This window comes from Manis javanica, chromosome 2 (genome assembly GCF_040802235.1).
Source record: "Manis javanica isolate MJ-LG chromosome 2, MJ_LKY, whole genome shotgun sequence".
Lineage (NCBI taxonomy): Eukaryota > Metazoa > Chordata > Mammalia > Pholidota > Manidae > Manis > Manis javanica.
In genome coordinates, this window is record NC_133157.1 from 222229698 (window position 1) to 222246535 (window position 16838).

Sequence of the window (16838 nt, forward strand, 5' to 3'; positions counted from 1 at the left end):
AAGCCCCAGCCTTGCCTGACCCGTCAGGGAGGATCAGGGAGGCAAGCCTATAGGCTCAACTCCATCGAGGCCTCTCAGAGCTTGTCAGCCTGCTGAAGCTTTGGCTTCACCGCCCCCAGGCACTCAGAGTCCTGGGCCACCATACCAGTATAACTGCAAAGCCCCACCAGGCTCACATGAGCTCTATGTGTGCACCCCAGGCTCATGCGGCTCCACCTATCTTTGGTCCTGGAAGTCAGTGGCAATGCAGCCGTGGCGGACACTTTATGGTATGTCCAGGGAGGGCAGAGCGCTTCCTCCAGGGGCAGCAGCGGCTGTGGGGGCTGACGCACATTGTGACTTGGATCTGTGTGTTCCACCTGGGGCTGACTGAGCCTGGTGTGGATCTGGCACCTGTTCCAAGGTACCTGGCTGTGTAGGGGAGGCCGTTTGAGGAAGGATCCTTGGCTGAACACTCAGCCCAAAGCCAGTTCAGTGTGGGGTGGGGGTAGAGAAGGGGAGGTGGGCAGGCCTGTGGGCAGCATACAAACTGGGATATAGGGAAGGGGACAGACTCAGGCCTTGCTGGGGACCCAGAGTAGAGCTAGGCCTGGGGTCTCCAGGGCTTGACCCCAGCCAGAGGACACAGTGGACCGACAGGCCTCGCTCACATTTCTGTCTGCTGTCCCCTTTGCTGTAGTGACCACCATCAGCACCGTGCTCTGATCAAGGGACAAGGTACTGGGGTGGGGCTGGGGCATCCCTACCATCAGGCCCCTTGATCCCTTTGACCACTGCTCAGCATCTGGCTGGCCCTGTGGGTTTCAGGCTTCTGTCCAGGGCTGAGCTCTAAGGACAGGGTCTCTGGCATCACCTTAACCCACCAACTCCAGCTGGTCATGGCAGGAGGAAGGGCCATGGGCACTGGTCATGTGCTGGCTTCAGGCTGCCATGGAGTGGGATTCAATAAAGTTGGTCAGCACTGCCCCTTGCCTCAGGGCCCAGGTCAGGGACGGGGAAAGGACTCAGCAAGAGGCAGTGTACATCGTGGGAAGAGCCCACCAAGGTCCAAGTCACAGCCACGGTGCTTCCAAGAGTCGTTGGACTGGTCACTGTGCACCTCCATTGGTGAACTGGAGCGGAGTTGCTCACCCCAGGGTCCGTCACGCAGCCCGACCCCACTGGCTAATTCTGAGGAGGAGGGCTCACCCCAAGTCTCAGGAGCTGAGGAGGGAGGGCCTCCAAAGTAGGAGAGACAGCCAGGGTTGGGGGGACACTCGAGAAGCCTGGGGGAGCTGCGTGAACTGAAGAGTGGGGTGTATGGAGCCCCAGGGACAGGCCAGACCGGCAGCTCTGCGGCAGCCGGTGGGTGGACGCAGGCCCCCAGCGGAGCGCGCCGGCTGCGGGCGGGGCGTTGGCAGAGAGACGGCGGTGGGGCGGAGCCGCGGCCTTGGCAGAGGCTGAGCAGACTGCTGGTGCCCCTTCCTCCCAGGGCCTTCCCAGCTCAGGGTCCAGGCTGGGAGGTGAGTGACCCCTTCATAGCCTCCCCGGCCCGTCTGGAGGGAGACAAACCACCTCTTTCACGGAAGGAAGGGGATCCCCCGAGGGCGGAAAGGAAACCACGGCAGCACCTGTGCACGCGAGCCTCCGCATGGGTTCCGCCGCCTGTGTGGTTGGCGGCGGGACCTGACGGACACTAAACACACGCTGTCCCCCACACGCTGAGGGAAGGCGCCCTGGGGTCATCTCGGGCCGCCTGCCGCCGGGCGCACTGCTCTCCCCCGGGACTGGGGCTGCTCCTGGAAACAGCCCCGCGCCCCTGGGCCTGAGATGCGGAGCGCGCCCGGAGGAGGAGACAAGGTCCCCGCCCCTATCGCTCCGGGACAGAGGCGGAGCCCAGCGCGGGCGGGGCAGGCGGGGAGAGGGCGGGGCGGGCGGGGAGAGGGCGGGGCGGGGCAGGCGGGGCAGGCGGGGAGAGGGCGGGGCAGGCGGGGAGAGGGCGGGGCGGGCAGGAACCCAGGCAGGGTCGCGCGGCTGGGATGCGGTCCCCGCAGGGCCGAGGCTGCGGTTGGGGCTCCCCGCACGGCTCCCGAAACTATTCCACTGAGACTGCAGAATTAGGAAGAAGCACGCATCGAGGCAGCTGGAGACAGAACAAAACGACCGGCGCGCCGCTCCTGGCAGGAGGCATTTATAAGCTCTAAAGCGAGGACCAATCTCTGAAAAATCCGGGAGGCTGAAACGACTGAAAAACCCCTGCCTGCCGAGTCCCTCAACTCGCAACAGAAGTTAAAAGGCCTCGGTCGACGCGGACGCTTCCGCGACAGATGCGTGCGGCGCGGGAGCCCGGGGAACAGGGGAGGCCCGGAGGCCCGGTGCGGCCCGGGGTCGAGACTGAAGAGGGCAGAGCGGCCGTGCGGGTCGGCCTCCGCCCCTCTGGCCTCAGTGTCGCGGACAAGGCGGGTCTGAGGGTGCTGAGGTGGAGAGCGCGGGCGGCTGCCCCTGGTATGAAAACGCCGTGGAGGGGGTCTAGAAGGAAAAGTCTCCGACGGCCGGCGGGGCGGGGCCCGGTTCTTCTGCTGGTGACGCCTAATTTTAGCTGTAAATCAGGCCAATTTCACACATGAAAAGCCCGTATCATTTAAGGCCTACATTCAGGTGGTGTTTTTGAAGTTTATGAATCAACGTTTCTTTAAAATTTTGCTGTTTAAAACAAACGGAGATTATGCCTTGTCTGGAAGTTTCTATCATTGTGTTATTTACAAAACATTTTTACACGGAGGAAATTGTTTCTAATTTTAAGGTCCTCAGTCACACCTTTCCTGGAGATGTAGCTAACTAGAGTGTGTCCAGCCGTGTATGAGCAAGTTTATAACGGCTTTGAACCGACCTCCTAAGATAGTTTTCAACACAAGCCTTTCTACAAACGTGGTTTCCTAAACTGTGCTGCTCACAGTTATCAAGCCAAACAATTACTGAATCTGTCCATATTGCAGCAAATGTGGACAGACCTGGACAGAAACTCAAATATAAAGTGATAGGACCAAAATAGGTGTAGATTTAAGTTGCACGTCAAAGGTAGTCCAGACACACCGGCTCCCGAGGCATCTGACAGAATGGAGGGTGGGTGCTCTGGTGGCTGGCTGGAGCCAGTCAGCAACTCCAGGCGCTGGGAGAGCTGCTCACATATGTAGCCAAGGCGGAATTAAATGAGAGGCTATGATGTTTCCACAATGTCAACAGCAAAAACAAGAACAGCAAAATCCCGGATGGGTCCACGTCCCCTCCAGCCATCCTGGCCAGCTGGGAAGGCAAGCAGACTGTGCGTAGGTCGGTGCGATGAGTTGAACAGGTGCCATACTTGTGAGCTTAGAGGACATCCCAGAAATAAACACAATGGATATGGGTGACATCGAATGGACTCAACCTTCCCAGTAACTGTCACGGAGGCCTCCAGAAAAAGCAAAGAAATCACGAGGTGCTTCAAGAAAACTGCAGTCCCTGGAGAGATGAAAAGCTGTGGGGAAGTTCTATCCTGACAAGAGAGAGGGAGATTTCACACGTAGGGGTTTGCTCAAGGCTGGAGGCCAGCGGCTTGGCGAAGCCTCTCCCCATACAGTGGCGTTGGAGGTAGGAGCCCACTGGTGAACAAAAAGCTAAAGGCTAACCCTGCCATGTGGAGAGTGGGGATACTGGACGGCTGCTGGGTCTGCTGGATTCGGAAACAAGTCCTGTATCGTCCTCTGGGAGCCAAAGTCCTACCAGTCTCAGGTCCAACCTCTGCAGGGTGTACACAGAGGCTGTCACGCACTGACTTTGGACGAGGGAGTGGGAATGGAGGCGGGGCGGGGGTGTCGTTGCTGCAGCAACGGGTGGGTGCGGCTAAGTTCTGTCTCCATGGAGACCATGCGGGCTGAATGCCATTACTAAAGGTGAACGCACCCCGATGGAAGACCAAGGTCCAGAAGGAGCCCATGAGTAAAGGTTGGCTAGTGCCCCGACCCCTGACTCAGCCTCCTCCAATATCGTGACCCTGAGACACGTCCCACACCTCTAGTACATTCGGGCCAGGGGAGAGGAACAGCCCAGCGGGAGGAGCGGGCAGGGGTCGGTGCCCTCACACATCCCTGTGCCCCAGGCCCCAATCCATGGCTCCCAAGAAGAAGCGCGGGCCCAGCTCGGGTCGCTGGCCAGGCGCTGTGGGCAAAGGCACCGAGCCGCCGCTGTCGGAGCGCCCACAGAACCTGCAGCGCCAGTACAAGCTGCTCTCGGAGCAGCTGGACGCATGCGAGGAGCGTGTGGACCAGATGCTGCAGGAGAACGTCTTCCTGGACAGCGAGGCGCTGCGCCTGCGCGAGGAGAACCGGCTGTTCGCCAACTATGTGAAGGCGCGCTCGCATCGCTGCGCCAACGCCATCGTTCGTCTGGACGACCAGAACCGGGTAGATCTGACGCAGATCCACCGGCAGCGAGACCAGCTGGCGTCACTTTACCGCGGGCGCGAGGACGGGGTGCGCGCGCAGCTGCTGGAGATGGAGGCACGCGCGGCCCAGATGGCGCGGCAGGTGCAGGAGCTGCAGCCCTACCAGGCCAGTGCGAGTGCCCGGAGGCGGGTCGGCAGGAGGGCGGGCTGGCTGCGGAGCCGGGTGGGATGGGCGCTGACCCGCGGCCCCGCCGCAGGAGCTGCAGCTGGAGCAGCTGGCCCGCATCCGGGCGCTTGAGCGCGAGCTGCTGCACATGCGCGCGGAGCACACGCAGCTGCTCCGCCGCGTGAAACGACGCTTCCTGGAGGACAAGGCGGCCTTTGAGCGTGAGGCGCGCCAGCGCATGCAGTCCCTGGCGCGGCGGGCGGAGCGGGAGGCGACCGGCGCGCTCATCGCGCACACGCAGGCCCTCAAGACGGACAATGGGCGTCTGCGACAGGAGCTGTTACGGCTGATCCGCGGAGCCCAGCTGCTGCACAACACGAGGCGCCAGCTGCTGGAGCAGCGTGAGCAGCTGCGGCGCGAGCACGAAGACACGCGGGACCTGACGCGCGTGCATGACTGGCTGCGCCGAGGCCCTGGTGGTCCGCCACTGTGGCAGCCGCCTCTGCCGACCGCCTCGCGCCCGTGTTCTTTGGCCTCCTCCACAGGACCATCGTGCATGGCCTCCCGGAACCGGTCTCGGGACTCATGGCGCGTGGCCTCCCGGGGTCAGCCATTCATCCCGTCGCGAGTGGGCTCGAGGGTTCCGTTGTTGGCCCCATCGTGCGCGGGCTCCCAGGTCCGGTCCTTGACTGCATCCCGCCCGGGCTCCTGGGCCTCTGGGCGGTCCTCATTGCGTTCGGCCTCACAGAATACCACTCCCTCTGCTGAGAAAGTGGGCACTGACTCTGTAGCCAAAGCCATCTCAGCGAGAGCCTGAAACTACTGGAAAGAAAGCCAGTGAGACCAGGGCCTGGAGACAGCGTTGCGCAGGACTGCGCATTTGGTGAATGCAATTGCTAATAAAGGTGTGACCCTCTCACGCTGCTGGGTACCACCTGTTTCGCTGCTCCGGCATGTCTGCCTAGCAGAGGGCCATTCATTCCCGCTTCCGGTGTCTAAGCTAAACGGTAGCTTGCTGCACCTTCACCCTGTGTGTGGAGGTATTCAGCACCCCTCTACTCCGCAGCTGACCTCTGGCCGCTCCGGCAGGGGCAGAGGAGGTCGGCCATACCAGTGTGCGGCCCACAAAGGCTAAGCGTCTGGTGGCGGAGAAGGACCTGGCAGGCGTAGACCAATGTAAGAGCAGGGAAGGAGTCCGGCGGTGCGGGGACGAGCTGGGCAGGCATGTGTTGTAGCCCCGAGGGCCAGCGCGGAGGGAGATGAGGGCAGGAGGGCCACCGGGAGGGCGTGGGCTTCGTTCCCAGTGCCCTGGGGAGCCACCGGAGGTTTTATGTTTAACATACTGGGTGGACCTTGGGTGATTCTTAATTTTGGTATAATTTCCAATTTGGAGAAAAGTTGCAATTATAGTACAGGAACTCCCATATTCTATTTACCGAGAATCACCAGAATCTTGCATTCTGCCCCTTTGCTGTGTCTGCATTTTGCCTGAACCACTTTAGATTAGGTTTGAAACATGGTGCCCTCTTCACCTCTAAATCTTTAGTGTTTGCTGAGCGCAAGGACATTCTTCATTACTGCAGTACAGTGACCCAAATCAGGAGCTTTAGTGTGGAGAGAATAGTATTAGCTAATCCCTAGCTCACATTAAAATGTCAACTGTCCCAAGGTGTCTTTTTGACCACCCCTCTGCCTGGGTCATGCATCCCACTTAGTTGTCCCAATGTGCATGGACCGCTTATTAAGACATCCCTCAGTTGTGGTTTGTATCCGGGAGGTTGGGTGGCTTTCTGGGGAGGCCAGGCACCCTCCCACCTCTGCACCCTCCACACTGGCCTGAGGGGTAAGGACTTCATCCCGAGAGCAGAGGGAAGGGTTTCTTAAATGATGGGTCTTTGGATGTGGGTTGGAGAGAAGACTTGGGGTGGCCTGGCCTTTGAGGTGGCTACAGCTTGGCTGGAGTGGCCAGCACTTGCAGGCAGCGCGGGCTGTGCAGGGAAGACCCTGCTGTGGGCCAAGGCCACACATGCCCAGGTAGTGGAGGCTGGAGTGCAGAGCGCACATAACGTAGAGCTCTCCGTCACCAAGGGCAGGGCATAGTGTGGGTGAGTCACACAGAGTTGGCAGAAGCCCCACCCCACCTTACTCAGTGGTTGGGGTCTGAACACATGTGACCTGTATGCCTGGACAACCCCCATCAAAATTTAGTGTGAAAGTTCTGGTTCTTGGTTGGAATTCTCCTGAGTTGTGAGCAGCAGCCAACAAATCCTCTTGGAAAAGGTCACTTGGAACCCAAGCCAGTAAAAGTTCTTATAACCATTTCTCTATAAATGGAACTAGAGCTCCTTTGAGATTTGGGGAAGGAAATAATACAGAATGACTCTAGAACATCTTGTCACAGAAAGCAAGGTTGCCACCAGAGAAATTTGTCAGAAGGACAGGGTAGAAAAAGTGAAGGGCTCTGATTGGCCAAAAAGCAACAATTTAGGCATAAAAAAAATGATGAACTGTATTGAATCAAAGACAGTACACATCAAACACATAAAACCCATGAGTTTAAAATACTCTAAAAACCCACCCCCACTGGTCATCTTGAAGGTTGCTAATATAACACATTATTTTTTAAAACTGGTAAATAATTACATGTCTATTCTGTCTTTCCCATATGAACGATATTTCAGGATAAATTGTTGGTGAAGGAAAGTTATGTATAGAATTCCATCTAATAAATGCAAAAGAAACACTCAACAATATCATGACTGCTAAGGACTGAGAAGGATAATGGGGGATCCAGCTGACCTAAACTCTAAGTTTACTCAGTGAGATATTAAGTACATCCTGGTGTGAAGCAATGGAATCAGCACAGAGCGACCTATAGAGCGTTCTTGATTAGAAACAGAACTGATACAATCAAGCTTGTAGATCTAACTGCCGATACACACAGAATACAGGGGACAGCGGGACATGTTCAAATACACAGCTGATACGCAGTCATCCAAATCCTCTACAGGACAAATGACTCAGTAAAAATAAATAGAAAAGAGTGAAAAAATAGAGAGGGGAAATTGTCATTAACAGAGACTGAAGACACAATTCCACTAAATGTAACGTGGACTTTATTCAACCCCCAATTTGTAGGGTTAAATCGAGTTTCTCGGTGACGACCAAGCTGATAAACAGCAGCACGCTCTCTACATCCTCTTCCCGGGCGCTGCTGGCAGCTGAAATGCTCATCTCTCTTCTTTCCGCACCCCCAGTTTCTATAGTCTAGGTCACTGCTTTCCATGAAATAGCTCCCATGAATAGTTTTGTCACTTTTACTTTATGTATTTTGAAGCAATTACTAGTTGCATACAAATTTAAAGCTACTAGCTCTTTTCTGTGAATTTAACCTTTTGTCAACCTGCAGTGTTCTTTACTTCTGCCCACATCCTGTTTGATGTTAATGTGGCTGCTCCAGCTTTCTTTTGGTTTGTCTTACATACCCCCTTTCTATGAGTATCAATTTTGTATTTCAGTATAGAAACAGTATAAATGGTTTGTATGTTTTTGAATACAACATGACAGCCTTGGTCTTCTAACTACACATTGTAGTTATTTTATATTGATTGATATGCAGTATTAATAGCAGGATGGCTTTTTACTGATTTATACTTTGTGTATTATCTTTCTCTCTTTTCATGTTTCAGTTGAAACCTTCCCCCATTCCATTTGTTTCTCTACTTGAGTGGTAATCTAACAATTGAGAAATATTAACATATACATTTAAGCTCATCGTTTATGAAGACAGTATCTTTACCCTCCTCCCAACCCTAAGAATGCTTTAAATTTCTACCATACCTTCTTGGCTTAGAACCTATTGACAAGATTACTCACCAATTAGACATTTTTACTTTGTGAAAATTCATCCACTTGCACATGTACCATCTGAGACATATTTCTATGTATGTGATGCTTTTTAAAACTTTTACAAAGTCTACTTTTAAAATCCTGCTGGGCTTTTGATAGTCCTGGTCATTCTGCTAGTCCCTTATCCATGCGCAGCCTTCTGGCTTCTCCCACTAAACAGCTGTTCGAACACCCCTAGTCTGCCCTGTCCAGCTGCTGCCAGGAGAGTTGTTGTAGGGATGAAGGAGATCCTGGCCTTGTAGGCCCCTGAGGCTGGGCGACACCCAGCAAAAGAGGGCGCTGATGGCCCCAAGTGGACACTCCAGTCTGGGCCCCCCTCAGACTGTGACACCTGTCTTCCTCTGTTCCCTTAACACCTGCCCACTGCCCTTCAGTTCCTGCCCCAAGTAACTATTGCTCTCCAGGTGAGCTCCGTGGGCCTTTCCCGTTGCCCTCTGGAGCCCCTCCCCAGGATCTTCAGGCCAGTCCAGAGAAAAGGGACCAGACCAAGCCTACCTGCAGCCAGGCTCTGTTCTCTCCCAAAAAAGAGTCACTGACCCTCTTCAGCTTCTAGACACATCAGCAGGGGCAGGAGGGACACTGGGCACCAGGAACAGTGGGGAGGCAACTTGGAGGGTGCAATGAGGGTAGTGCCTCTGGGGGGTTCAGTGAGCCAAGCTGGGCAGAGAGCAGAGGAGTGGGCAGCCATAAGATAGAGCAGGCCATGGGAGGTGAGAGTGGGCGGAGTGTCCCAACCTGCAGAGGAAGGCTGTGTGGACAGGAAGGAGCCTGCCTGGCCCTAGGGCCCATCTGGATGTGTGGTGCTTCTGCAAAGGGCCTGCTGGTGCAGGGGGGGCCAGGCAAGAGCCATGGGGAAGAATGCTGGAACAAGTAAGGGGCTTTTGCACAGCAGGCCAGTCTGGAAAATTCTTTTTGACTAAGAATCCAAACATTCAAAAAAAGTAAACACCTACCTGCTAGAATGGCTAAAGTCCAAAATGCTGACACCAAGTCCAGAGAGGATCTGGAGTGGCAGGAGCTCTCATCCATTGCTAGTGGAAATCCAGACTAGTAGGAACAGCCACTTTGGGAAGAGAGTTTGGTGTTTTTTTAAATAAAATTAACATGTTCTCACAATAAGATCCAGCAACTGTGCTCCTTGGCACTGACCCCAAAAAGATGAAAGCTTATGCCCACACAAACACCTGCGCGTGGATGTTAACAGCAGCTTTTTCATAATTGCCAAAGCTCAGAAGCAACCAAGATGCGCTTCCAAGTGGATTAATAAACTGGGATCCATGCAGACTGTGGAATACTATTCAGCACTAAGAAGAAATGAGCTGCCCAGACACAAAAAGACATGAAGGAAGCTTAAATACACATCACAAAGAGAAAGAAGCCAATCTGAAAAGGCTCCGTACTGCATGACTCCACCTCTGACCCTCCACAGCCTGCAACCTGGAGGCAGGGAAAGGATCAGCGGTGGTCAGGGGTGAGGAGGGAGGGGTGGATGGGGGAGCACAGAGGGTTTGCAGGGCAGTGAAATGCCTGTGTATGATGCCGTAATGGTGGACATACGTCATACATGTGCCCAAACCCATGGGGTGGACAGCACCAGGAGTGAGCCCGCAGGTGATGACAGCGTTTCCACGCAGCCCATCACTGTAACAAATGCATCAGGCTAATGTGACTAACAGGAGAAATGGAGTGAGAGGGCCTATGGGAACTCTGTACTTTCTGGGCAATTTTTCAGTAAAACCTAAAAGTACTCTAAAAGTACAAAGTCTATTAATCTTTTTGAAAAAGTAAAAACTATTAAAGTAGAGGAAGCCTTTTATAATCTCAAAGAATAGAAAGCTTTGAACAAGAAAGAAAATCCCAAGGCATATAAGAGAAAATTATTATGCAAGATAGAAAATTTAACATGAAAAACTTTAAAGTGAAACACATCATAAATTAGAAGAAAACACAATCATGGCAAAAACATTTACAACAAATAAAATAGCATATAGAAAGTGAATCTAAAGATGCTCCACATTGCTAATTATCAGGGAAATGCAAATTAAAACCACAATGAGATATCACCTCACACCAGTTAGGATGGCCAACATAGAAAAGAACAGGAACAATAAATGCTGGCGAGGAAGCAGAGAAAGGGGAACCCTCCTACACTGCTGGTGGGAATGTAAACTAGTTCAACCACTGTGGAAAGCAGTATGGAGGTTCTTCAAAAAACGAAAAATAGAAATACCATTTGACCCAGGAATTCCACTCCTAGGAATTTACCCTAAGAATGCAGGAGCCCAGTTTCAAAAGGACATATGCAACCCTATGTTTATCACAGCACTATTTACAATAGCCAAGAAATGGATGCAACCTAAGTGTCCACCAGTAGATGAATGGATGAAGATGTGTTACATATATACAACGGAGTATTATTCAGCCATAAGAAGAAAACAAATCCTACTATTTGCAACAATATGGATGGAGCTAGAGGGTATTATGCTCAGTGAAATAAACCAGGCAGAGAAAGACAAGTACCAAATGATTTCACTCATCTGAGAAGCATAAGAGCAAAGCAAAAACTGAAGGAACAAAACAGCAGCAGAATCACAGAACCCAAGAATGGGTTAACAGTTGCCAAAGGGAAAGGCACTGAGTGTAGACTGGGTGGGAAGGGAGGGAGAAGGGGAATAAGGGGCATTACGATATTATGATTAGCACACATAATGTGTGTAGGGGGGCACGGGGAAGGCAGTATAACAGAGAAGACAAGTAGTGACTCTATAGCATCTTACTGTGCTGATGGACAGTGACTGTAATGGGGTGTGCGGTGGGAATTGATAATGGGGGAAATCTAGTAACCATTATGTTGCTCATGCAATTGTATATTAATGATACAAAAAAATTAATCTGAAATCAGCAAAGAAACAAAACAGACCAAACAAGGAAAAAATAAATAGTAACCTGTTAATGACGTACATGAGATAACTAGAAATCTGAACACTGGGCAGGACATTGGATAATATTAAAAGTTATTGTTAAAAAAAAAGAAAATGAATCTACATAATTACCCACATTAATAGAATAAAGGAGAACTCATTATGATGAAATTATCACCTCCACAGATGCAGAAAAGGCGTTTGTTAAAATTCAATATCCTACCCTGATAAAAACTCCCAGCAAACAAGGAACAGAACTTCCACAACTGATGGGAAACCTGCAGCTAACATCACATTCACCAGTCAATACTTGTAAGACTGGGAGCACAGCAAGGCTGTCTGCTCTCACTGCTTCTCCTTGTCTTTTATTGCAGGTCCAAGCCAGTGCAAGAAAGTAAGAAAAAGAAATAAAGCCATAAAGATTAGAATGAAGTAAAACTTGTTATCCAATGACAAGACAGTCCTTATAGGACAATCCTAAGGAATCTTCAAACAAAAACTAGAGCTAATGAGTGAATTAAGTAAGGCCAGAGGATATAAAAATCTATTACATTTCTACTAGCAGAGAATACTGGGTAAATGAAATTAAAACTTTTAAGATCTGGTAATAAGAAAAAAATCAAACACCTAATGGTGTATAATAAGAAATCCCCAGTTCCTGGTATTGAACTCAAAACTCTTGGAATTTCCTGAGTGACAGCTCAGAAGTAGCCCTTTCGGAGCTTATGCCAGTGAGGTGACTTGCAAAGCCCCTAGGTTAACACCAGAGGGCAGCTAGTTCCCAGGAGAGCCAACCATGCCAGAGGGTTGGAACTTTTAGACCCACTTGACCTCCAGGAGCTGGGAGGGGGAGGGGCTGGAGGTTGAACCAATCACGGATGGCCAATGATTTCATCAATCTTACCCGTGGAAAGAAGTCACTATGAAAACCCAAAAGGTCGGGGTTGAGAACATCTAGGCTGGTGAACACAGGTATTTGGGGAGAGTGGCACACTCAGAGATCATGGCATCTGTATCCTTTCCCCACACCTTACCCTATACATCTCTTCCATCTGCTGTTCCTGAGTTGTATCCTTTTATAAGAAACTTGTAAGTTAATAAATAAAATGTTTTCTGAGTTCTGTGAGCTGCTTTAGCAAATTAATAACCTAAGGAGGGGGTTGTGGAATCTTCTGATGTATAGCTGGTCAGTCAGAAGCACAGGTGATAACCTGGACTTGAGATTGGTGTCTGAAGACTGGGGACTGTGCCCTTAACTAGTGAGATCTGACTCTATACATATCCAGGAAGACAGTGTCACGGTTAATTGTGTGGTGGTGTGAAAAATACACACACACACACACACATTATACCTAAGAAAACATTTTATAAAAGATGCAAATTCCTGGCTGGGGAAAAAGGATGGCAGCATGAGAACTGTGGTGAAAATCTCCTCCCAAAACCGCGTATATTTTGAAAATGCAGCAAATACAACCATTCCTAAAAGAGTGAACAGAAAGAGAGTGTGCCAGCCAGTCTACATCTGGGAGAAGCAAACATCTCATGAAAAGGGTAAACAGGCTGCAACCCAGTGGGACCCAAGCACTCCCCTCACTCCAGCTCACCAGCGGTGAGGAAGAGAATCAGAGTGGGGAGGGGGTGGAAGCACAGGACTGCTAAATACCCAGCCCTAGAAATCTACCCCAGGAACACAGACCCACACTGCTGGGTGCTCTGGAGATTAGAGGGGCTGAAAACCAAAGTCAGAGACTAAGACTGCAAACAGGTTCCCACAACCTGCTGCTGCCCTGGGACAAAAGAAAAGCACACGCTTTGAAAGACTTCTCAACAGTCAGAAGGCTATGAAAGGGGCAAGGGTTTAGGAGAAGGAAGAGGTGGACAAAATTGGCCTAGCACACATAGCCCAGCAGGCTGGGAACTTTCAGGAGCTTCAGGCACTCCATCCCCCTGCTTGGCAATGTAGCCCTGAGGTTCCCCACCGCAATAAGCAGCCTGCTGCTTCTTGCTCCCCACCAGTACCTGCGCACAAACCCGCTGTCCGTGCAATTGCTGCAGACCAGTCGGAAGGCAGCCCCACCTACAGCAACCACACAGCTTAATGCAGAGGCTTCTCCCTGCGTGTGGCTAACTGGCCCAGACACCAAAGACAGACATGAATACCTAGAAGCACAAAAGGGCTTTGCCCTTCCTGCAAACAACTGCATGGCTTGCTGGCAAACCCTTTCATCATCCTAAGCCATCCTGAGGGCCACCCCGCCCATGGCAGCTTAGGGGATCAACCCAGAGGCCGCTCCTGGCACACAGTTAACTGGCTCAGACAGCTGAGACAGGAACGGCGACCGGTAAGCACGAAAGGGCTTTCCTCGCAGCAGACACATGCACCACTCGCCTGTGCCGCCACCCCAGTCGCACTAGGCCCCCCTGAGGGCTGCCCCACCCACAGCAGCTTAGGGGATCAACGCAGAGGCTGCTCCCTGTGCATGGTTAACTGGCACAGACAGCGGAGACAGGCACTGTGGCCAGGAAGCATGAAGGGACTTTGTCCTCCCAGCTGACACCGTGTCGCTCACTTGCAACAGACAGCGGAGACAGGCACTGTGGCCAGGAAGCATGAAGGGACTTTGTCCTCCCAGCTGACACCGTGTCGCTCACTTGCAACCAATCCCATTGCTCCACGATTATGAGAAGGCAGAAGAACCTAGTTCAATCCAAAACCCCTCAAACACCAGAAAAAAGGGTTCAGTGAGACTGAAATCACCAATCTTCCTGAAAAATAATTCAAAATAAAACTCATAAGTATGCTAATGAAGCTACAGAAAAATATTCAAGAGCTAAGGGACAAATTCAGGAGGGAGATAACTGAAATGAAACAAACAATGGAGGGATTTAAAAGCAGATTAGATGAGGTAGAGGAAGGAGTAAATGGAACAGAAAATAGAGAACAAGAATACAGAGAAGCTGAGGCAGAGAGAGGTAAAAGGATCTCTAGAAATGAAAGATTAAGAGAACTGTGTGACCAATACAAATGGAACAAAATTCGCATTACAGGGGTACCAGAAGAAGAAGAGAGAGAAAAGTGTCTTTGAAGAAATAATTGCTGAAAACTTCCCCAATCTGGGGAAAGAAATAGTGCCTCAGGCCATGGAAGTCCACAGATCTCCCAACACAAGTGATCCACTGAGAACAACACCAAGACATATAATAATTAAAATGACAAAGATCAAGGACAAGGACAAAGTATTTCATCCTACAGTATGGGAGAATATATTCATAAATGACATATCCAATAAGGGATTGACTTCCAAAATATATAAAGAGCTCATGTGCCTCAACAACCAAAAAGCAAACAACCCGATTAAAAAATGGGCAGAGGGCCATCCTGCCTAAAGCAATCATCTACAGATTCAATGCAATCCCTATCAAAATACCAACAGCATTCTTCAACGAACTGGAACAAACAGTTTAAAAATTCATATGGAACCACAAAAGACCCCAAATAGCCAAAGCAATCCTGAGAAGGAAGAATAAAGCAGGGTGCATCTCGCTTCCCAAATTCAAGCTCTACTACAAAGCCACAGTAATTAAGACAATTTGGTACTGGCACAAGAAAAGACTCACAGACCAGTGGAACAGAATAGAGACCCCAGATATTAACCCAAACATATACGGTCAATTAATATACAATAAAGGAGCCATGGGCGTGCAATGGGGAAATGACAGCCTCTTCAACATCTGGTGTTGGCAAAACTGCACAGCTACATGTAAGAGAATGAAAATGGATCATTGTCTAACCCCATACACAAAAGTAAACTCAAAATGGATCAAAGGCCTGAAAGTAAGTCATGAAACCATAAAACTCTTACAAGAAAACATAGGCAAAAATCTCTTGGACATAAACATGAGTGACTTCTTCATGAACATATCCCCCCGGGCAAGGGAAACAAAAGCAAAAATGAACAAGTGGGACTACATCAAGCTGAAAAGCTTCTGTACAGCAAAGGATACCATCAATAGAACAAAAAGACATCCTACAGTATGGGAGAATATATTCATAAATGACAGATCCAATAAAGGGTTGACATCCAAAATATATAAAGAGCTCATGCACCTCAACAAACAAAAAGCAAATAATCCAATTAAAAAATGGTCAGAGGAGCTGAACAGACAGTTCTCCAAAGAAGAAATTCAGATGGCCAATGACACATGAAAAGATGCTCCACATCGCTAGTCATCAGAGAAATGCAAATTACAACCACAATGAGATATCATCTCACACCAGTAAGGATGGCTACCATCCAAAAGACAAACAACAACAAATGCTGGCGAGGTTGTGGAGAAAGGGGAACCCTCCTACACTGCTGGTGGGAATGTAAATTAGTTCAACCATTGTGGAGAGCAGTATGGAGGTTCCTCAAAATCTAAAAATAAGAGATACCATTTGACCCAGGAATTCCACTCCTAGGAATTTACCCTAAGAATGCAGCAGCCCAGTTTGAAAAAGACATATGCACCCCTGTGTTTATTGCAGCACTATTTACAATGAAAGCAACCTAAGTGTCCATCAGTAGATGAATGGATAAAGAAGATGTGGTACATATACACAATGGAATATTATTCAGCCATAAGAAGAAAACAAATCCTACCATTTGCAACAACATGGATGGAGCTAGAGGGTATTATGCTCAGTGAAATAAGCCAAGCGGAGAAAGACAAGTACCAAATGATTTCACTCATCTGTGGAGTATAAGAACAAAGGAAAAAACTGAAGGAGCAAAACAGCAGCAGACTCACAGAACCCAAGAATGGACTAACAGTTACCAAAGGGAAAGGGACTGGGGAGGATGGGTGGGAAGGGAGGGATAAGGGGCAAAAACGGGCATTACAACTAGCACATATAGTGTAGCAGGGGGGCACATGGGAAAGGCAGTATATACAGAGAAAACAAGTAATGATTCTGTAGCATCTTACTACACTGATGAACAGTGACTGTAATGGGGTATGTGGGGGAGACTTGATAATAGGGGAGTCTAGTAACCATAATGTTGTTCACATAATTGTACATTAACGATACCAACAAAAAAAAAGAGAAACCACCCAATTCAAAAATGGGTAAATGGTGTGTAGAGACACAACACAAAACGTGATAGATGGGCAACACACAGATGAAGATGCTCAACACCATCACTCAGCAGCAGATACATAATAGAAGCACAGAGACATCATTATATACCATTAATATGGATTAAATTTCAGGAGAATGACAATATTAAGCATCAGCAAGAATGTGGAACAATCAGAACCCTGACACACTATGGCAGGAGTGTTAAATGGTACAACCACAATGGAGAACTTTTGGCAATTTCTTATAAAGTTAAAAACACACTCATCTTACAACCCAGCAATTAAAGTTCTAGGCATTTACCCATGAGAAATAAAGAGG

At 49.9% G+C, this 16838-nt stretch overlaps 1 protein-coding gene across 1 annotated transcript; it reads left to right on the forward strand.

Moving 5' to 3' along the window:
- The first annotated feature begins 1982 nt into the window (after positions 1-1982).
- On the forward strand, positions 1983-16718 carry CCDC166 (coiled-coil domain containing 166). Its single transcript, XM_073230218.1, has 3 exons — positions 1983-3963; positions 4118-4568; positions 4660-16718. Exons 2-3 carry the CDS (start codon positions 4128-4130, stop codon positions 5383-5385), a joined length of 1167 nt encoding a protein of 388 aa, XP_073086319.1. The 5' UTR covers positions 1983-3963; positions 4118-4127; the 3' UTR covers positions 5386-16718.
- Positions 16719-16838: the final 120 nt, after the last annotated feature.